At 42.8% G+C, this 13,244-nt stretch overlaps 2 protein-coding genes across 2 annotated transcripts; both read left to right on the top strand.

Moving 5' to 3' along the window:
- The first annotated feature begins 329 nt into the window (after window positions 1–329).
- Window positions 330–6,648, top strand: pdp1 (pyruvate dehydrogenase phosphatase catalytic subunit 1). The gene is made up of 9 exons (XM_079275593.1): window positions 330–415; window positions 2,027–2,302; window positions 2,392–2,559; window positions 2,956–3,167; window positions 3,458–3,539; window positions 3,848–3,942; window positions 4,029–4,197; window positions 4,289–4,507; window positions 4,832–6,648. Exons 2-9 carry the CDS (start codon window positions 2,051–2,053, stop codon window positions 5,210–5,212), a joined length of 1,578 nt encoding a protein of 525 aa, XP_079131719.1. The 5' UTR covers window positions 330–415; window positions 2,027–2,050; the 3' UTR covers window positions 5,213–6,648.
- A 1,757-nt stretch (window positions 6,649–8,405) lies between these two features.
- On the top strand, window positions 8,406–11,685 carry LOC306782733 (GTPase IMAP family member 7-like; the record flags this gene model as incomplete). The annotated part of the gene is made up of 3 exons (XM_079276176.1): window positions 8,406–8,480; window positions 9,154–9,899; window positions 11,680–11,685. Exons 1-3 carry the CDS (start codon window positions 8,465–8,467, stop codon window positions 11,683–11,685), a joined length of 768 nt encoding a protein of 255 aa, XP_079132302.1. The 5' UTR covers window positions 8,406–8,464.
- Window positions 11,686–13,244: the final 1,559 nt, after the last annotated feature.

Genomic DNA, 13,244 nt, shown 5'->3' with positions numbered 1-13,244 from the left:
AGATATTAATAAGAATTAACAAGATGCTTTAAATTTAGCATATTCCAGAGAGATACTTTCTCAGTATTATTGTCACCAACATAAACATCTCTGTTTATCTCTTCATATATCTGCTTATGGGATATTAAAGGTCACCTTTCTTTAATTGAAAAATACTAAAAAAAAATGCAGGTGAATAACAGCAGCACAAACGGAGCAGACGAGTAAAACAAGAGCATTTGAAAAGGCCCTTTTTTTAGTTTTTGGTGCTTGAGGGATTGACGTGACGTCACGGCGTCTGTCAGACCCTAAGCCAATCAGCGTTCACTTTGCAGCGCTGCGCTCCACAACGATGCGTGCAGAGCGGAGGGGTCGATAGCACGGGGTCGGTGTGAAGTCATGAACTTCAATAACTTCTTCACGTCCAGCTGTTAAGGTGAGTCTGAGTGTCGTTCTCCGCTCACGTGTTGATAGTTACGTCTAGAGGGCTGTCGGCTCGGCCTTTTAACGTCTTATTTTAAAGCAGACGTGATCCAGTTAGACGATAGCTGGTGTGTGTAACGTTAAACAACACTAGCTACCATTAGCATGTGGCTACCCATTGTCGTATCCATCGGAGAGCCGACGTTAACATCATCTGTTAATGTCATTACCGTGGCACAGTGTGGTAGCCTAGTTCAGCTCTGACGCTGGTGTTTTGAACAGCAAGTTCAGCCAACAGCTAATGTTAGCTTACGTTAGCTTTTGTAGCCTTGCATTGCTAACCAGCTAAAGTGATGTCAACTTTCCTGCAGAGCTGGGTCCTGGGACGCGCCCTCTGACGCATGCACGGGTTTGGTGTTTGGGAGGATGTTTGGCTGCACAGTTAACTTTAACATACCGGGGTCACGGAAACGTGCCTGTGCTGTTGCATCTTTCTCTCAAACTCTCCTGACTTAAATGAGCTCTCATTAGCTAGCAGATATACTGAAATGAGAACAGATTAGTAGAGATAACGTATCGCAGCCTGGAACCAGTTCAGTAGGTCATGAGGACTTGTCAAAACATTTCTCAACATCCAAATGTCAGGGCTGAGGTTGTTGCCAAAGCTATTTTCAGGCCTGCTGATCTATAGTTGGAGGAGAGAGAGAGAGCGGAGTTGCTAAATCAAAAGTCAGCTGCTGTACTCGTGCATGATGCTGTATAGTGTACCTGTGTGAGGCTTGTCAACACCCAACAAAGCTACAGTAATATGACCTAGGTTTGATGTTACCACACTGAGCAGGATGTTCATGATCGGGATGAGCGTGCAAGAAGAAAAGATTAATCTGTAGAATTTTGCCTGATGCATTTCTGTTTCCTTTTAGAAATGGACTGTTTATTAGGTCTACCTCTCTAAAACTAATGCAGTCTACTACAGACAGTCCAGCTATAAATCCAACCTCCATGAAGGTTGTAATGAAACTGTACACAAGAGGTGTTTGTGCAACTGTGTGCTCATCTTGGGGGATGAAGTTTGTGGTGCGGTTGAGCTATGTTTTACTATATTTATATTTATAAGTATAAATGTGATGGAAAAATAAAGTATAAAGTATAAGACAATACAATCCGACAGCATCCACAATGACCATCTACTGCAGACTGTTGTAGTAGACGGCCATCATTTAGCTAGGTGTAATAATAATATGTATGAAATGTATTGTTGGTCTGTTTACCCCATCTGGTATGACCTGCCAAATGTGTCTAATGTTGGGCTCAATAAGCCTCCAGGGAGCAGAGAAATGGAAGTCTGTTCCCAGAAGTTAAGGTTAAAGATTGGACTGTAAACAAATATTAAAATGTTCTTATTCAAAAGTATGGCGGGTTGGTGGTGTTTGGTTGTTTAGACTATTTGGGGATACTAATGTATGTACCAGCTACTGTCTACCCGTCTGAACTTCTAAACCTTTTGCGCATGTGCTCCTTCTGTTTACACAATGTTTGCTTAATGGTGCACAAAGAGACGCTGTTCTCTTGTTAAACATGCAGCTGTTGCTTTATGAGCTCTCCGTGTGTGCCTCTTCAATAGGTTTGTGTAAGTGCACCTGCAGCCATGCCTGTGACATCTCAGCTGCTCAGAGGTTTGCCTCGTGCTACGGTCTTGGCCTCCAGTCTGTTACCATGCCCACAACACCAGGCCCAGGTAGGACCCGTCACTCACCGACCTGCTTCCAGATGGCCCTCTCGGGTATGGCAGAGCCAGCAGCACTCACGGAGTTACCAGACAACCGCGGCGCTCCGCAGCTACATCCTCTCCCCCCCGCAGGTCAACTCTATCCTGAAAGCCAACGAGTATAGCTTCAAGGTTCGTGCGAACAGAGAAAAACCCATCTGGCCATCTCTACATTTCAATTTTTCATCTTACCCTTTTTTTTTTACATGTTGTTGTTCCAGGTGCCAGAGTTTGATGGGAAGAATGTGTCATCAGTGATGGGCTTCGAGAGCAACCAGCTGCCGGCCAACGCTCCCATAGAGGACCGTCGAAGTGCGGCCACGTGCCTGCAGACGAGAGGAATGCTGCTGGGTGTGTTTGACGGCCACGCTGGCTGTGCCTGTGCACAGGTAATGCTGACTCTGTCGTCACGTTCTACTTCTAATCTAGTGTTAAATACACTGTTTGTTAAAATATCATTTGAGTATCCTATCCAGGGATGAGGCACTCTACGAATTCACAATTTTGATAGAAAAAGGATGTTTCTTTCATTGTCAAGTGAATTAAATCTGTTTAATTTGTCTGCAGTCAATACAGTTTCAAACATGGTGCATGCTTAGAAGAGCCTGAAGCACCAAGACAATACGTTTGTAAACATAATAAACTGGCTGGTTTGAGGAACAGATATATTTACTATTTTCTTTATTTTCTACTATTTCTACTATGTTGGCAACTTATTTAGTATTGTCCTAAGTCATTTCTATACGCCCTGTTGTATTGACATTATTTTTCCAACTCTCTGGTAGGCGCTGAGTGAGCGCTTGTTCAACTACATAGCCGTGTCTCTGCTGCCCCACAACACACTGTGTGAGCTGGAGGCAGCGGTGGAGGCCAGCCGGGCCCTCAGTCCCATCCTGCAGTGGCACAAGCACCCCAACGACTACTTCAGCAAGGAGGCTCAGACTCTCTACTTCAACAGCCTCAGGACCTACTGGCAGGAGTTGATAGATCTCACCAGGTGAGGACCGGAGGAACACAAGAGGATGTACGACAAAGCCAAGACAACAGCACTGTGGCCACAATGCAGGTTTCAAAAGGGTGTCGTTTGCTGTCAGGTTTCTTGGCTTTTCCGAACAAACTGAATTTCCTAGTTTCTTATTTCATCTTCACCGGTACCTCGTAGCAACACGGCCACACCAACACTGACCCGTCTGTTGTTTTGCCGATGGTGCTTCTGTCTTGATCTGTTCTTGAACTCTGGCTTCCTCTTTGTGTTTCACACAAATTGCTCCTCTTCTCTGTTTTCAGCCCTGGTGAAGTTCCAGACACCCACGAGGCGTTGCTGAACGCCTTCAAGAGGCTGGACAATGACATTTCTCTGGAGGCTCAGGTAAGAACTGTGTGCTGTCTTAACAGGAAACATGGTGTTAACTAGTGCGCATGCGTGTGACGCAGTTAGTTCTAGAGGAACGGAAGACGTGTAACTATTGTTCGTGGATACGTATTAAAGTAAAGTCTGAAACATGTACAGTTGTCGCTGGACTTTTTGAATTAACACATGGTTCTTCTAAAAAAAATGTGAGCATCCAAATTTAAACTGTTATGGATTAAAGAGCTCAGGTGTCGTTCCCTCTCCGTATAATTTAAACCACATTCCATATCCTGTCGGTAGACTCACGCTGTCATTCTGCCATGCAGGTTGGAGACCCGAATGCTTTCCTGCATTACTGGGTCTTGAGAGTGGCCTTTTCTGGAGCAACGGCCTGCGTGGCTCACATCGATGGATCAGACCTGTAAGGAGGACGGAAACATGCACACATTTATTTGAACAAAACCGACATGTCTCAGGCTTGCTTCTTCGTCTCTCTGTTCCATTAAGGTTCATAGCTAACTCAGGAGACGCTCGGGCGGTCTTGGGGGTGCAGGAGGAGGATGGTTCGTTCAGCGCTCACACTCTCTCCAACGACCACAGCGCCCAGAACGAGGAGGAGGTGGCTCGGATACGAGGTGAACACCCTCCATCAGAGAGGAAGACTGTTATACGACAGGTAGTACACCTACTAACCCGCACAATGTGGTTGCTGTTGTTGCAGCGTTTATTAAAACCTCTCACCCTCTTTCCGTCACCTTCTTCGTCAGGACCGTCTGCTCGGGCTCCTCATGCCGTTGCGTGCATTCGGGGACGTGAAGTTCAAGTGGAGTATTGAACTGCAGAAGGGTGTGTTGGAGTCTGGACCTGATCAGCTCCATGAGAACGAGCACACCAAGTTCATCCCTCCAAACTACCACACACCCCCCTACCTGACCGCCGAGCCGGAGATCACGTACCACAAGCTGCGGCCACAGGATCGCTTCATGGTGACGAATCCTCTGTATTTGTTTCCAAAACACACTGATGCATGAAACAATAAAAAAAAAAAAAGGAGATTTATACTTTGATAATGAGACTGAATTACAATTTTCCTTCATTTTTCACAAATTTCAAAAGTTTATACCTCATCAGAAGATGCAATTTCTGTAAGTCAACTTTCGGCGAACCTGTCCAGCTGCGTGGATCTCATTTAGAGTCAAGTTTGCTTGGATTATTAACTGCCACTGAGTCTTTTCAGTTTATTACAACATACTTTATACGTAACAATCGTCTGTTTTCTGATTCCATCTCTCCTCCGTCTGTCCCCGCAGGTGATTGCTTCTGACGGCCTCTGGGAGACCCTCCACAGACAGGAAGTGGTTCGTATCGTCGGGGAGTATTTAACGGGGGTGCACCAGCGTCAGCCCCTCAAAGTCGGAGGCTACAAGGTCACCCTGGGACAGATGCAGGGGCTGCTCGAAGAGAGAAAGGCTCGCGTGTCTTCGGCTTTCGAGGATTACAACTCTGCGACCCACCTGATGCGTCACGCGGTGGGAAACAACGAATTTGGCACGGTCGACCACGAGAGGCTGTCGAAAATGCTGTCGCTGCCCGAAGAGCTGGCTCGCATGTACCGCGATGACATCACCATAATCATCTCTCAGTTCAACCCTCATGTGATCGGAGCACAGCGGCCAGAAGGGCAGTCCTGAGTCGTACAAAAGCCGTCCCCTGAGGACTACACACACACACACACACACTTGTGTAACTGTGTACACCTACACGTCGGCACACTCTGTGGACAAGCAGGCCATACTAAGAAAACATCTGTCCAGTGGTCGGAAGAATTGTTTTAACTTGTATAAAGAATTTGTATGTTTGTATGCAGTGCTAGAGGAGATCCGGTTCCTCATGAAGGTAAGGTCTTCATTGGATTGAAGTATCTTATTTATGTATATATATATATATGTGTGTATGTGTATATATATGTATATATGTGTATATGTGTATATATGTATGTATATATGTGTATGTATATATATATGTATGTATATATGTGTGTATATATATATATGTGTGTATATATATATATATATATATATATATATATATATATATCTTTTTTTTTTAATTAATATTATTATTATTATTAATATTAATAATAATAATTAGTATGAGGTGAAGGTGCATGAGTGAAGAAGCCGTGGTGGATGCAGCACTGACTTGACCTGTCTCTCTTTATATGGACTCTTGCTGGGCTGTGCCATTATAACATCTTTCTCTGCTCTCTGGGATTCCACAATCGGTTACTTTCTAGGCTGCACCTGTTACAACATGGGGGCTGTTACATCTGCATGTTTTTACTCCTTTGTGTATTTCATAGTATGATATATTCTTAGTACTGTCCAAGCATACACATTTTCTGCAGTTACACTTCAGTCTGAGTATTTAGATGTTTCGTACTGACTTTCAAGGGTCGCAAGATGATGATTGGAAAGAGGGAAAAATTATGTTGCACAAAATGCATCTATTTAAATAAAAACTGGAAACCTCTCAAATTGGGCCACATGCCAAAAAGCCTGGGAACCAGTGAGCTAGTGATTGTTTTCATTTCTAATATATGCTGGAGCACAAAATTGGAGCAGCATTTACAGACTGCAGAGTCTGGACAGGTCATGCACTGTGCACCACTACAGGTAGACGGTGGAAGTAACAATTCAGTAAATTACTCTCCACTTATACAATACAGCACCACTGTGGTTAGTGACGGTGGGAAACTCAAAGTCAGTTTGTCTGTTAGTGAACCTCTAAGTCTAAGCAGACAGTGTGTGAAAATGTAGTTCTTTTCCAAGCTTTGTTGGGTGAGAAGTTCATCATGCCTTATTTTTTCTGACAGGTCATTAGCAGTTTTGGTTGGGTTTGTATTACTCACGACAGCAAAAAAAAAGCAGAAGCATTCTCCTAACACTCAAGTTGAACACCAATTCAAGTGTAAAACCCAAATAACTGAGCAGAATCTACATTTTTAAAGATTATTTATACAGCTCTGACAGTATGTTACTGCTTATTTACAGTTGTATGTATAAATTGTAACTTATGTGGGTTAAGTTTTGTAAATGGAACGGTTTAATAAAACACTGACTACACACCACTTGGTACTTTGCTGTGTTTCCGGTGGTGCATCCGGGTAAACTCCACCTGGAGGGTTAGCCTGTCTCAGGTTGCAGGTGTGACTGCTTTTACTGCGACCTCGTTACCGTCAGTAGCCACAACATTTAGATACTTCACTTTTGTTTTTCCATTTCCTCCTCCTTTGTACTTCCATTAAACTACATTTCAGAGGTTAGTTGTTCTTTTTAACCCCACAGCTTTAGTTAACACGTGCTAATGTTAAACACGTGGTCGGGACAGCATCATCACAGGTAACCGCCATATAAACGCAGCCTCCAGCTAGCAAGTGGGACAAGCTCACGTGCACTTAAACGCACGCGCCACCGGTTAAGTAAACAAGGAGAGGCTCTTGAGTACATACAGGTGGACATTACTTCACTAACGTTATATCTTCCATTTTCTTGGTTATTATATCCTTTTACGCCATTACAATTCCCAATGCAGGTATTATATGATGGAGTATCTTTACCTTTTGGTATCGGATCTGAGTTTTTCCTCCACTATTGACACAAGTTGTCAGATCCACAAGACAAGTCAGTGAACTGCCACTAGATGATGCTGCAGTATCAGACAGTGTGAGGAGTTAACTACTACTCATACAAGATCTGGGAATATACATCAAACCCTGATGTAAGATTGAGAATATAATACTTTTCTTTGTTGATCACGTTTCCTGTTGTGTCACAAGGAAGACACTTTACTTTGAGCCAACAGCTCTTGTTGATTGTCGTCCAGAGCAACTGGTGTAACTGGTGTCCAGTCAGTTTACTGGAAATAAACACGAACATGTTTTTTCCAGGACTAGTTCGTAAAAGCAGACTGCGTGACTTTTGTCAACGGAATTTGTTTACATGCTTGAACTTTTACGTGGGTTAAAGATGCAGGATGTGTAACAGAAATCATCCCACACAAACTCTGTCTCTGTAGCTTGTTGTATACCTCACTACGGTTGCAGGGAGGTATCGTTTGTATTTTAGCAACGTTTCGTTAACGATTTATTGAACCGGGAAGTCCGAATCTGTCAATATCTTTCTAACTTTACCGAACCGAATTCAAGAGAACTGCAGCCTGTTCCTGTAAATGCTGAAGGGGAGGGGGAGCGTTGTGCTGCTTTAAAGAATTCCTGTGTTTGGACTGCTTGGAGCCTCGGAAAAGACTTTGTCTTCTACATCACGTCTCGTCTCCAGTGTTTGTCTCTGCTCTGCCCCAGAACCGTGACAGTTATAGGAAACCATGTGACACATAAGCCAGCATGTGGTCATCAAGGAACACTTTTCTCCACACAAGTTCCATATTTATCTGGGATATACTAAGTCATTATCATGACTGTATGCATGTTAAAGTTAAATTATTGTCTTTTTTCTTCAACATTCATGGCTGGGTTTTGCAAAGGGATCAAGCTTTAAAACATTGAAAGTACTCTTTAAAATGTATACTACACTAAAGCTCTGGTAATAACTGAATGTATTATATGACAAAGCTTGTGAGATTGTTTAAGCTAATTGTAATTCTATCTTGATTCATTAATCTATAATAACTAATGTCTCTTGCTTTCTTTGTTAAAACAAGTCGACGTATACTCCAAAATGATTAAAGACTGTATTGTATTTAGCATATATTCTCATCTCATAAAAATCCTTCCATAACCGAAACCTCCATAAAAAGCTTTAGTTTCCCTTTCTGTTTGTGGGCGTGGTTTAGAATATAACTGTTGTTCTAACCGAGCTGCAGGAGACGCACTCTGAACTGTCTGAACTTCAGCTGCAGTATCTACTCCACTCTCTAACACAAACATGGCCAGAAACCTCGGTAAGTCAGAAACTGTATCTATGTTTTTAAAGTAAATCATTGTTTGGTGATATAGCAGTGCTCACTGCTGAGTAGCACTTGTACGGGGCGACCGTAAGAGGTCGTCTGGGTTCGATCCCCGACTGGGACGTGTCACGTGTCGAAGTGTACCTGAGCAATACACTGAATAAAAAGTTCATTTGTTCTGTTTTTGTTATTGTATTATTTGGTAGGGAGGTTGAATTGTCTTTTGGAGGGAGGTCCAGTTGAACATTTTCTTTGATTTATTATGTAATGTGACTGACAAACAATTGTTTTCCAAAAAAAATATTTTTAAAATCTGAGACACCTTCAAAGGATAGTCTGGATAGGCGGACAGGTTTCCACCTTGCAGTTCCACTTTCAGCTGACAGAGGGGGTAGTTTAAAAACCTGCTGTCTTTTCCTGTAAGTGGTGAAATGAACAGTATATGGAAGCCACATTAGATGATGGAGCAAAAGCCAGATGAGAACATTTATTTGTCTCAAATGAAAGTCTGCAACAAATGTTGTAAATTGGAACCTTCAACAAACTCCTTTATTGACCCTGTCAAAGCAGCAGAATGGATGTTTCTGTTCTCCTATGTACAAGTTGCATTGAGTGCAATGTGTGTACAACCTGAGTCTTATTCAGTGTCACTCATTCTTCTACACAGGAAGCAGCAGAACAAATGATGAGGAGCTGAGGATAGTGATGGTGGGGAAGACTGGGAATGGGAAGAGTGCCTCTGGAAACACCATTCTGGGACGAACATGCTTCATATCAAAGTGCAGTGCCGAGTCTATGACTGTCAACTGTTCCAAGGGCAAAGATGTGGTGGATGGGCAACAGGTTGCTGTTATCGACACCCCGGGCCTCTTTGACACCAGGTTTAACGTAGAGAAAACAACTAAAGATCTCATCCAGTGCATCTCTTATGCTGCTCCTGGACCCCATGTGTTCCTGGTCGTCATCGGGGTGGGCAGATACACTGGAGAGGAAAAGCAGACAGTGCAGAGAATTCAAGAAATCTTTGGCGAGGCTGCAGCTAAATACAGCATGGTGCTTTTCACTCAGGGTGACCGTCTTAAAGGCACATCTATTGAGGAGTTCTTCAAGGGTTCCTCAGACCTGCTGGACCTTGTGGGCAGATGTAATGGCCAGTATCATGTCTTCAATAATGAGAATCTGGAGGATCGCTCTCAGGTCACTGAGCTGCTCCAGAAGATCAGAGATGTAGTCCGGAAGAATGGAGGAAGCCACTACACCAACGATATGTTCAAAGTGGCAGAAAGGGCAATCAAAGAGGAGACACAACTCATCCTGAAAGCGAAAGAACAGCAAATACACGAAGAGAAAGAGAAACTGGAGAGGAAACTCGGGGAAAAATATGAAAAAAAGATGAAGAAAATGAATGAACAGGCTGAGAGGGAGAGGAAAGAAAGAGAGGAGGAAATGAAGAGGAGGGATGAGGACAGAGAGAGGGAGAGAGAGAGGGAGAGGAAAGAGAGAGAGGAGGAGAGGAAGAGGAGGGATGAGGACAGAGAGAGGGAGAGAGAGAGGGAGAAGAAAGAGAGAGAGGAGGAGAGGAAGAGGAGGGATGAGGACAGAGAGAGGGAGAGGGGAGAAAGAGAGGAGGAGAGGATGAGGGAGCAGAGTGCTGAGCAGAGCAAGAGGAAGGGGAAAAAGAGAATGGAAGAAATGAAGAGGGAGTGGGAGTGGCGTGCTGAGCAGAGAGTGGAGGAGGAGAAAGAGAGAATGGAAGAAATGAAGAGGGAGAGGCAGAGGATGCATGAGGACAGAGAGAGGGAGAGCAAAGAGAGAGAAGCAGAGAGAAAGAGAGATATAGAGGAGAAAGAAAACATGAAGAAACAGCATGACAGAGAACTGAGAGAAGAAAGAGAAAGGGTGCGTGCAAAGCATGAAGAAGAGGCCAGAGAGAAAAACCAGCATGACATAGAACTGAGAGAAGAAGTAGAAAGCATGCGTGCAAAGCATGAAAAAAGGGCCAGAAAGAAAGCTGAGGAGAGTAAATCAATTATTTGTATAGTAGCGAACGGAGCCAAAAAAATTTGGAGGTGGTGTTGGTCTTGATTTCTCAGGCAGTTAAACTACAGAGTAACCCTCCAGAACACATACAGGAACATATGAAACAAAAATGATTTCATCCACAGAACTATAATACATTTTTAATTATCAGAATGAACAATAATGAAGCTGATGTTATTTATCCAAGTAGAGCTAGAGACTATTGGTAGTCAGGCTAAGTCATGCATGAGTTTGTTGAATGTGGTCTTAGGAGGTATTCAGTGTCTATCTTTTCATAGTAATAAATGTACGCATATCATCAACATTATTCATTTAAAAGATCATATCAAAACTGAAGTAACAGTCAAAGCATTATTTTCACAAGTTATGTAAAGCTGTAAGTGTTCATATGCTAAAATGATCTAGTAATAAACATCAAAGTCATGATTAACTGTTCAAGAGTTCAAAGGTCACAAGTCTTCATCTAAACTTTGACACGTATATGAAAAATACGGGGGGGGGGGCATCAATAAGACAAAAACAGGATCAATAAGATGATCAGGAAGGCGGGATCAGTGATTGGCCTTAACCCCAGACTCACTAGAGGTCACTGTAGAAAAGCGAACAAGGGCCAAGTTAAGAACAATTGTTTATTTTGAAGACCATCCGCTACACGGGGTCTTTAATGGACTCCGAAGAGAGACTCAGGATGCCTCAGTGTTCTACTGAACGACTAAGAAGGTCTTTCGTTACAGCAGCAGTTTGATTTTTTAATGAACACCTTCAGATGTTTTTATCTTTCTGATGTCAATCATGTTTCATACGGCATTTTCTGATGTTACTTATTCTTTGTCATGTGTTTTTGTCTGTTGTGCACTGTGGACTGTGTCTATTGTTGTCTGTATGAGTTTTGGGTGGCAAATGAGTTTCCCCACTGGGGATTAATAAAGTTTTTCTAATCTTCTAATCGAATCTAACTGAAAACAAAAGGGAGACCTTTATATTCTATATACAGAAATACCATGTTTATTCGTTTTTTGTTTCATATAATGCATAGACTGTATAAGGAGATGCAGAGTAAACGTGTTCACCCTTTCTACCAGTAGATGGCAGTATACGTGTATTTAAACCATAGATTTAGTTATATTTACCTGTGTCTTTGTTCATTATCTAGGTCTAGGTCTTCAACAGGTACTGCAGGGGGGTCGTGAAATGTTTGGTTGATGAGTCTTATTTTTTTTCCCCCAAATTTTCTTTCCACAAATGTAAATGTCTTTAAATACACATGAACATAAATCCAACATATTGTAGCGAATGGATAAATGGAGGCAGAATATGTTAATTTTCAGTCAGAAATGCACACATTCACCGACACACAGGAGCTCTGTCAAGCTGGGCACCGGTTCACTCACAGCGCGAGAGGAGCCTGGACCTGCCCCCCTACATGTATGTTTTAAAAAAAACATGAATATCCCCATTATTTTAATCGTTCAGCATTGTATGCAAGATAACAGGTATCTTTATGCATGGCAGTGCCATTAATAAGCCATCACTCATTTTCGTTTCCACATTTATGTTTAAAATGAAAACGTCAATTTGAATAGCTTGTATGCATGATGCATATCAACTGACATGGTATGTTTATTAAAGACAGTGGCTCGGCCACCCTACTCACTGTACCTTGCACATGTTTGAAATGACAACATGAATATATGAACCTGTGTATTATTTGAAAAGCTTAGTGTTGAATGCAAAATAACAAGGTATGTTTATGCATCGCACTAGGCCCAGTTTAATATAAAACACAATGTTATACAATATATATAGTAGGGGGTCCCTGCTCCATCTCTCGATCAGTTTGGGGGTCTTTGGCCTGAAAAACGTTGAAGACCCCCGCTTTAGACGTTTAGTTTTTGCATCGCTGTCAACTCTGGCACAAAGGGACTGAGCGTTTCCATATATATATATGTATAAATATATACATATATATATACACAAAATGGTTGGGTCATTCATCACACTGTTTACGCTGTCTTTCTTCCACCTCTTCTCTTCTGTCCCTCTTTCAACTTAAACTTCACCCACCAGCTCTCCAAGTGTGTGTGTGTGTGTGTGTGTGTTGTTGTGGAAAGTGTTGCCGGGATACAGGCGAGGAGAGAGTGCAGACATAAACACCGGGGAGGCTCCATGGTGAGTTTGTCATCATGAAGCCATCGCTCAGTCCGCTCTGACACTGTTCTCCGTTTGGCTTTTGTATGCTGCAGCAGACCGTTCGATGACTCATCTCAAACACAGTTACTCACAAACACGGCACATTGACAGGAAAGGATGCACGTTCATGGCAGCACATGTGACAGCCACATGTGGGAGCCACATTCAGCTCTCACATGTATGCGTAGTTTTCTTTTTGTGTGTTGCGGCCCCTTTGTGCTGCATAAAAGCCCACAATCACACCAATTCATCCTTTCAGCACTGCTAACAATCTGCGGCCCGTCACCCACGGTTGAAGAGATGACTCAGAGCATCACTCTCTGCGTTACCGTGGCTGCTCAGCGACAGACTGGCAGGGCGGGAGGAAGAAAAAGACTAATTCAACAGTACTGACTATAAGCACAGAGTAAATGTTAGTGAGAAATATGAACAGAGAGGAAGTTATTTGGTACGAGCTGAGGTGTGAATTCATGTCTTCGATCACCTGCTGCACCACGCGTCTGCTCTGTCATATACTGCACACAGATA

Source organism: Melanostigma gelatinosum (assembly GCF_949748355.1).
Source record: "Melanostigma gelatinosum genome assembly, chromosome: 9".
In the NCBI taxonomy this organism is placed as follows: domain Eukaryota; kingdom Metazoa; phylum Chordata; class Actinopteri; order Perciformes; family Zoarcidae; genus Melanostigma; species Melanostigma gelatinosum.
The sequence above is the reverse complement of the archived record's forward strand: the minus strand, read 5'-3'. Positions and strand labels throughout refer to the sequence as shown.

Excerpts from the sequence above, each read along its gene's own strand:
- pdp1 (XM_079275593.1), top strand. The coding sequence starts at position 2,051 with ATGCCTGTGACATCTCAGCTGCTCAGAGGTTTGCCTCGTGCTACGGTC. Across the intron at positions 2,560-2,955 it reads CTGGCTGTGCCTGTGCACAG|GCGCTGAGTGAGCGCTTGTT; the intron begins GTAATGCTGACT and ends ACTCTCTGGTAG. Across the intron at positions 3,168-3,457 it reads GAGTTGATAGATCTCACCAG|CCCTGGTGAAGTTCCAGACA; the intron begins GTGAGGACCGGA and ends CTCTGTTTTCAG.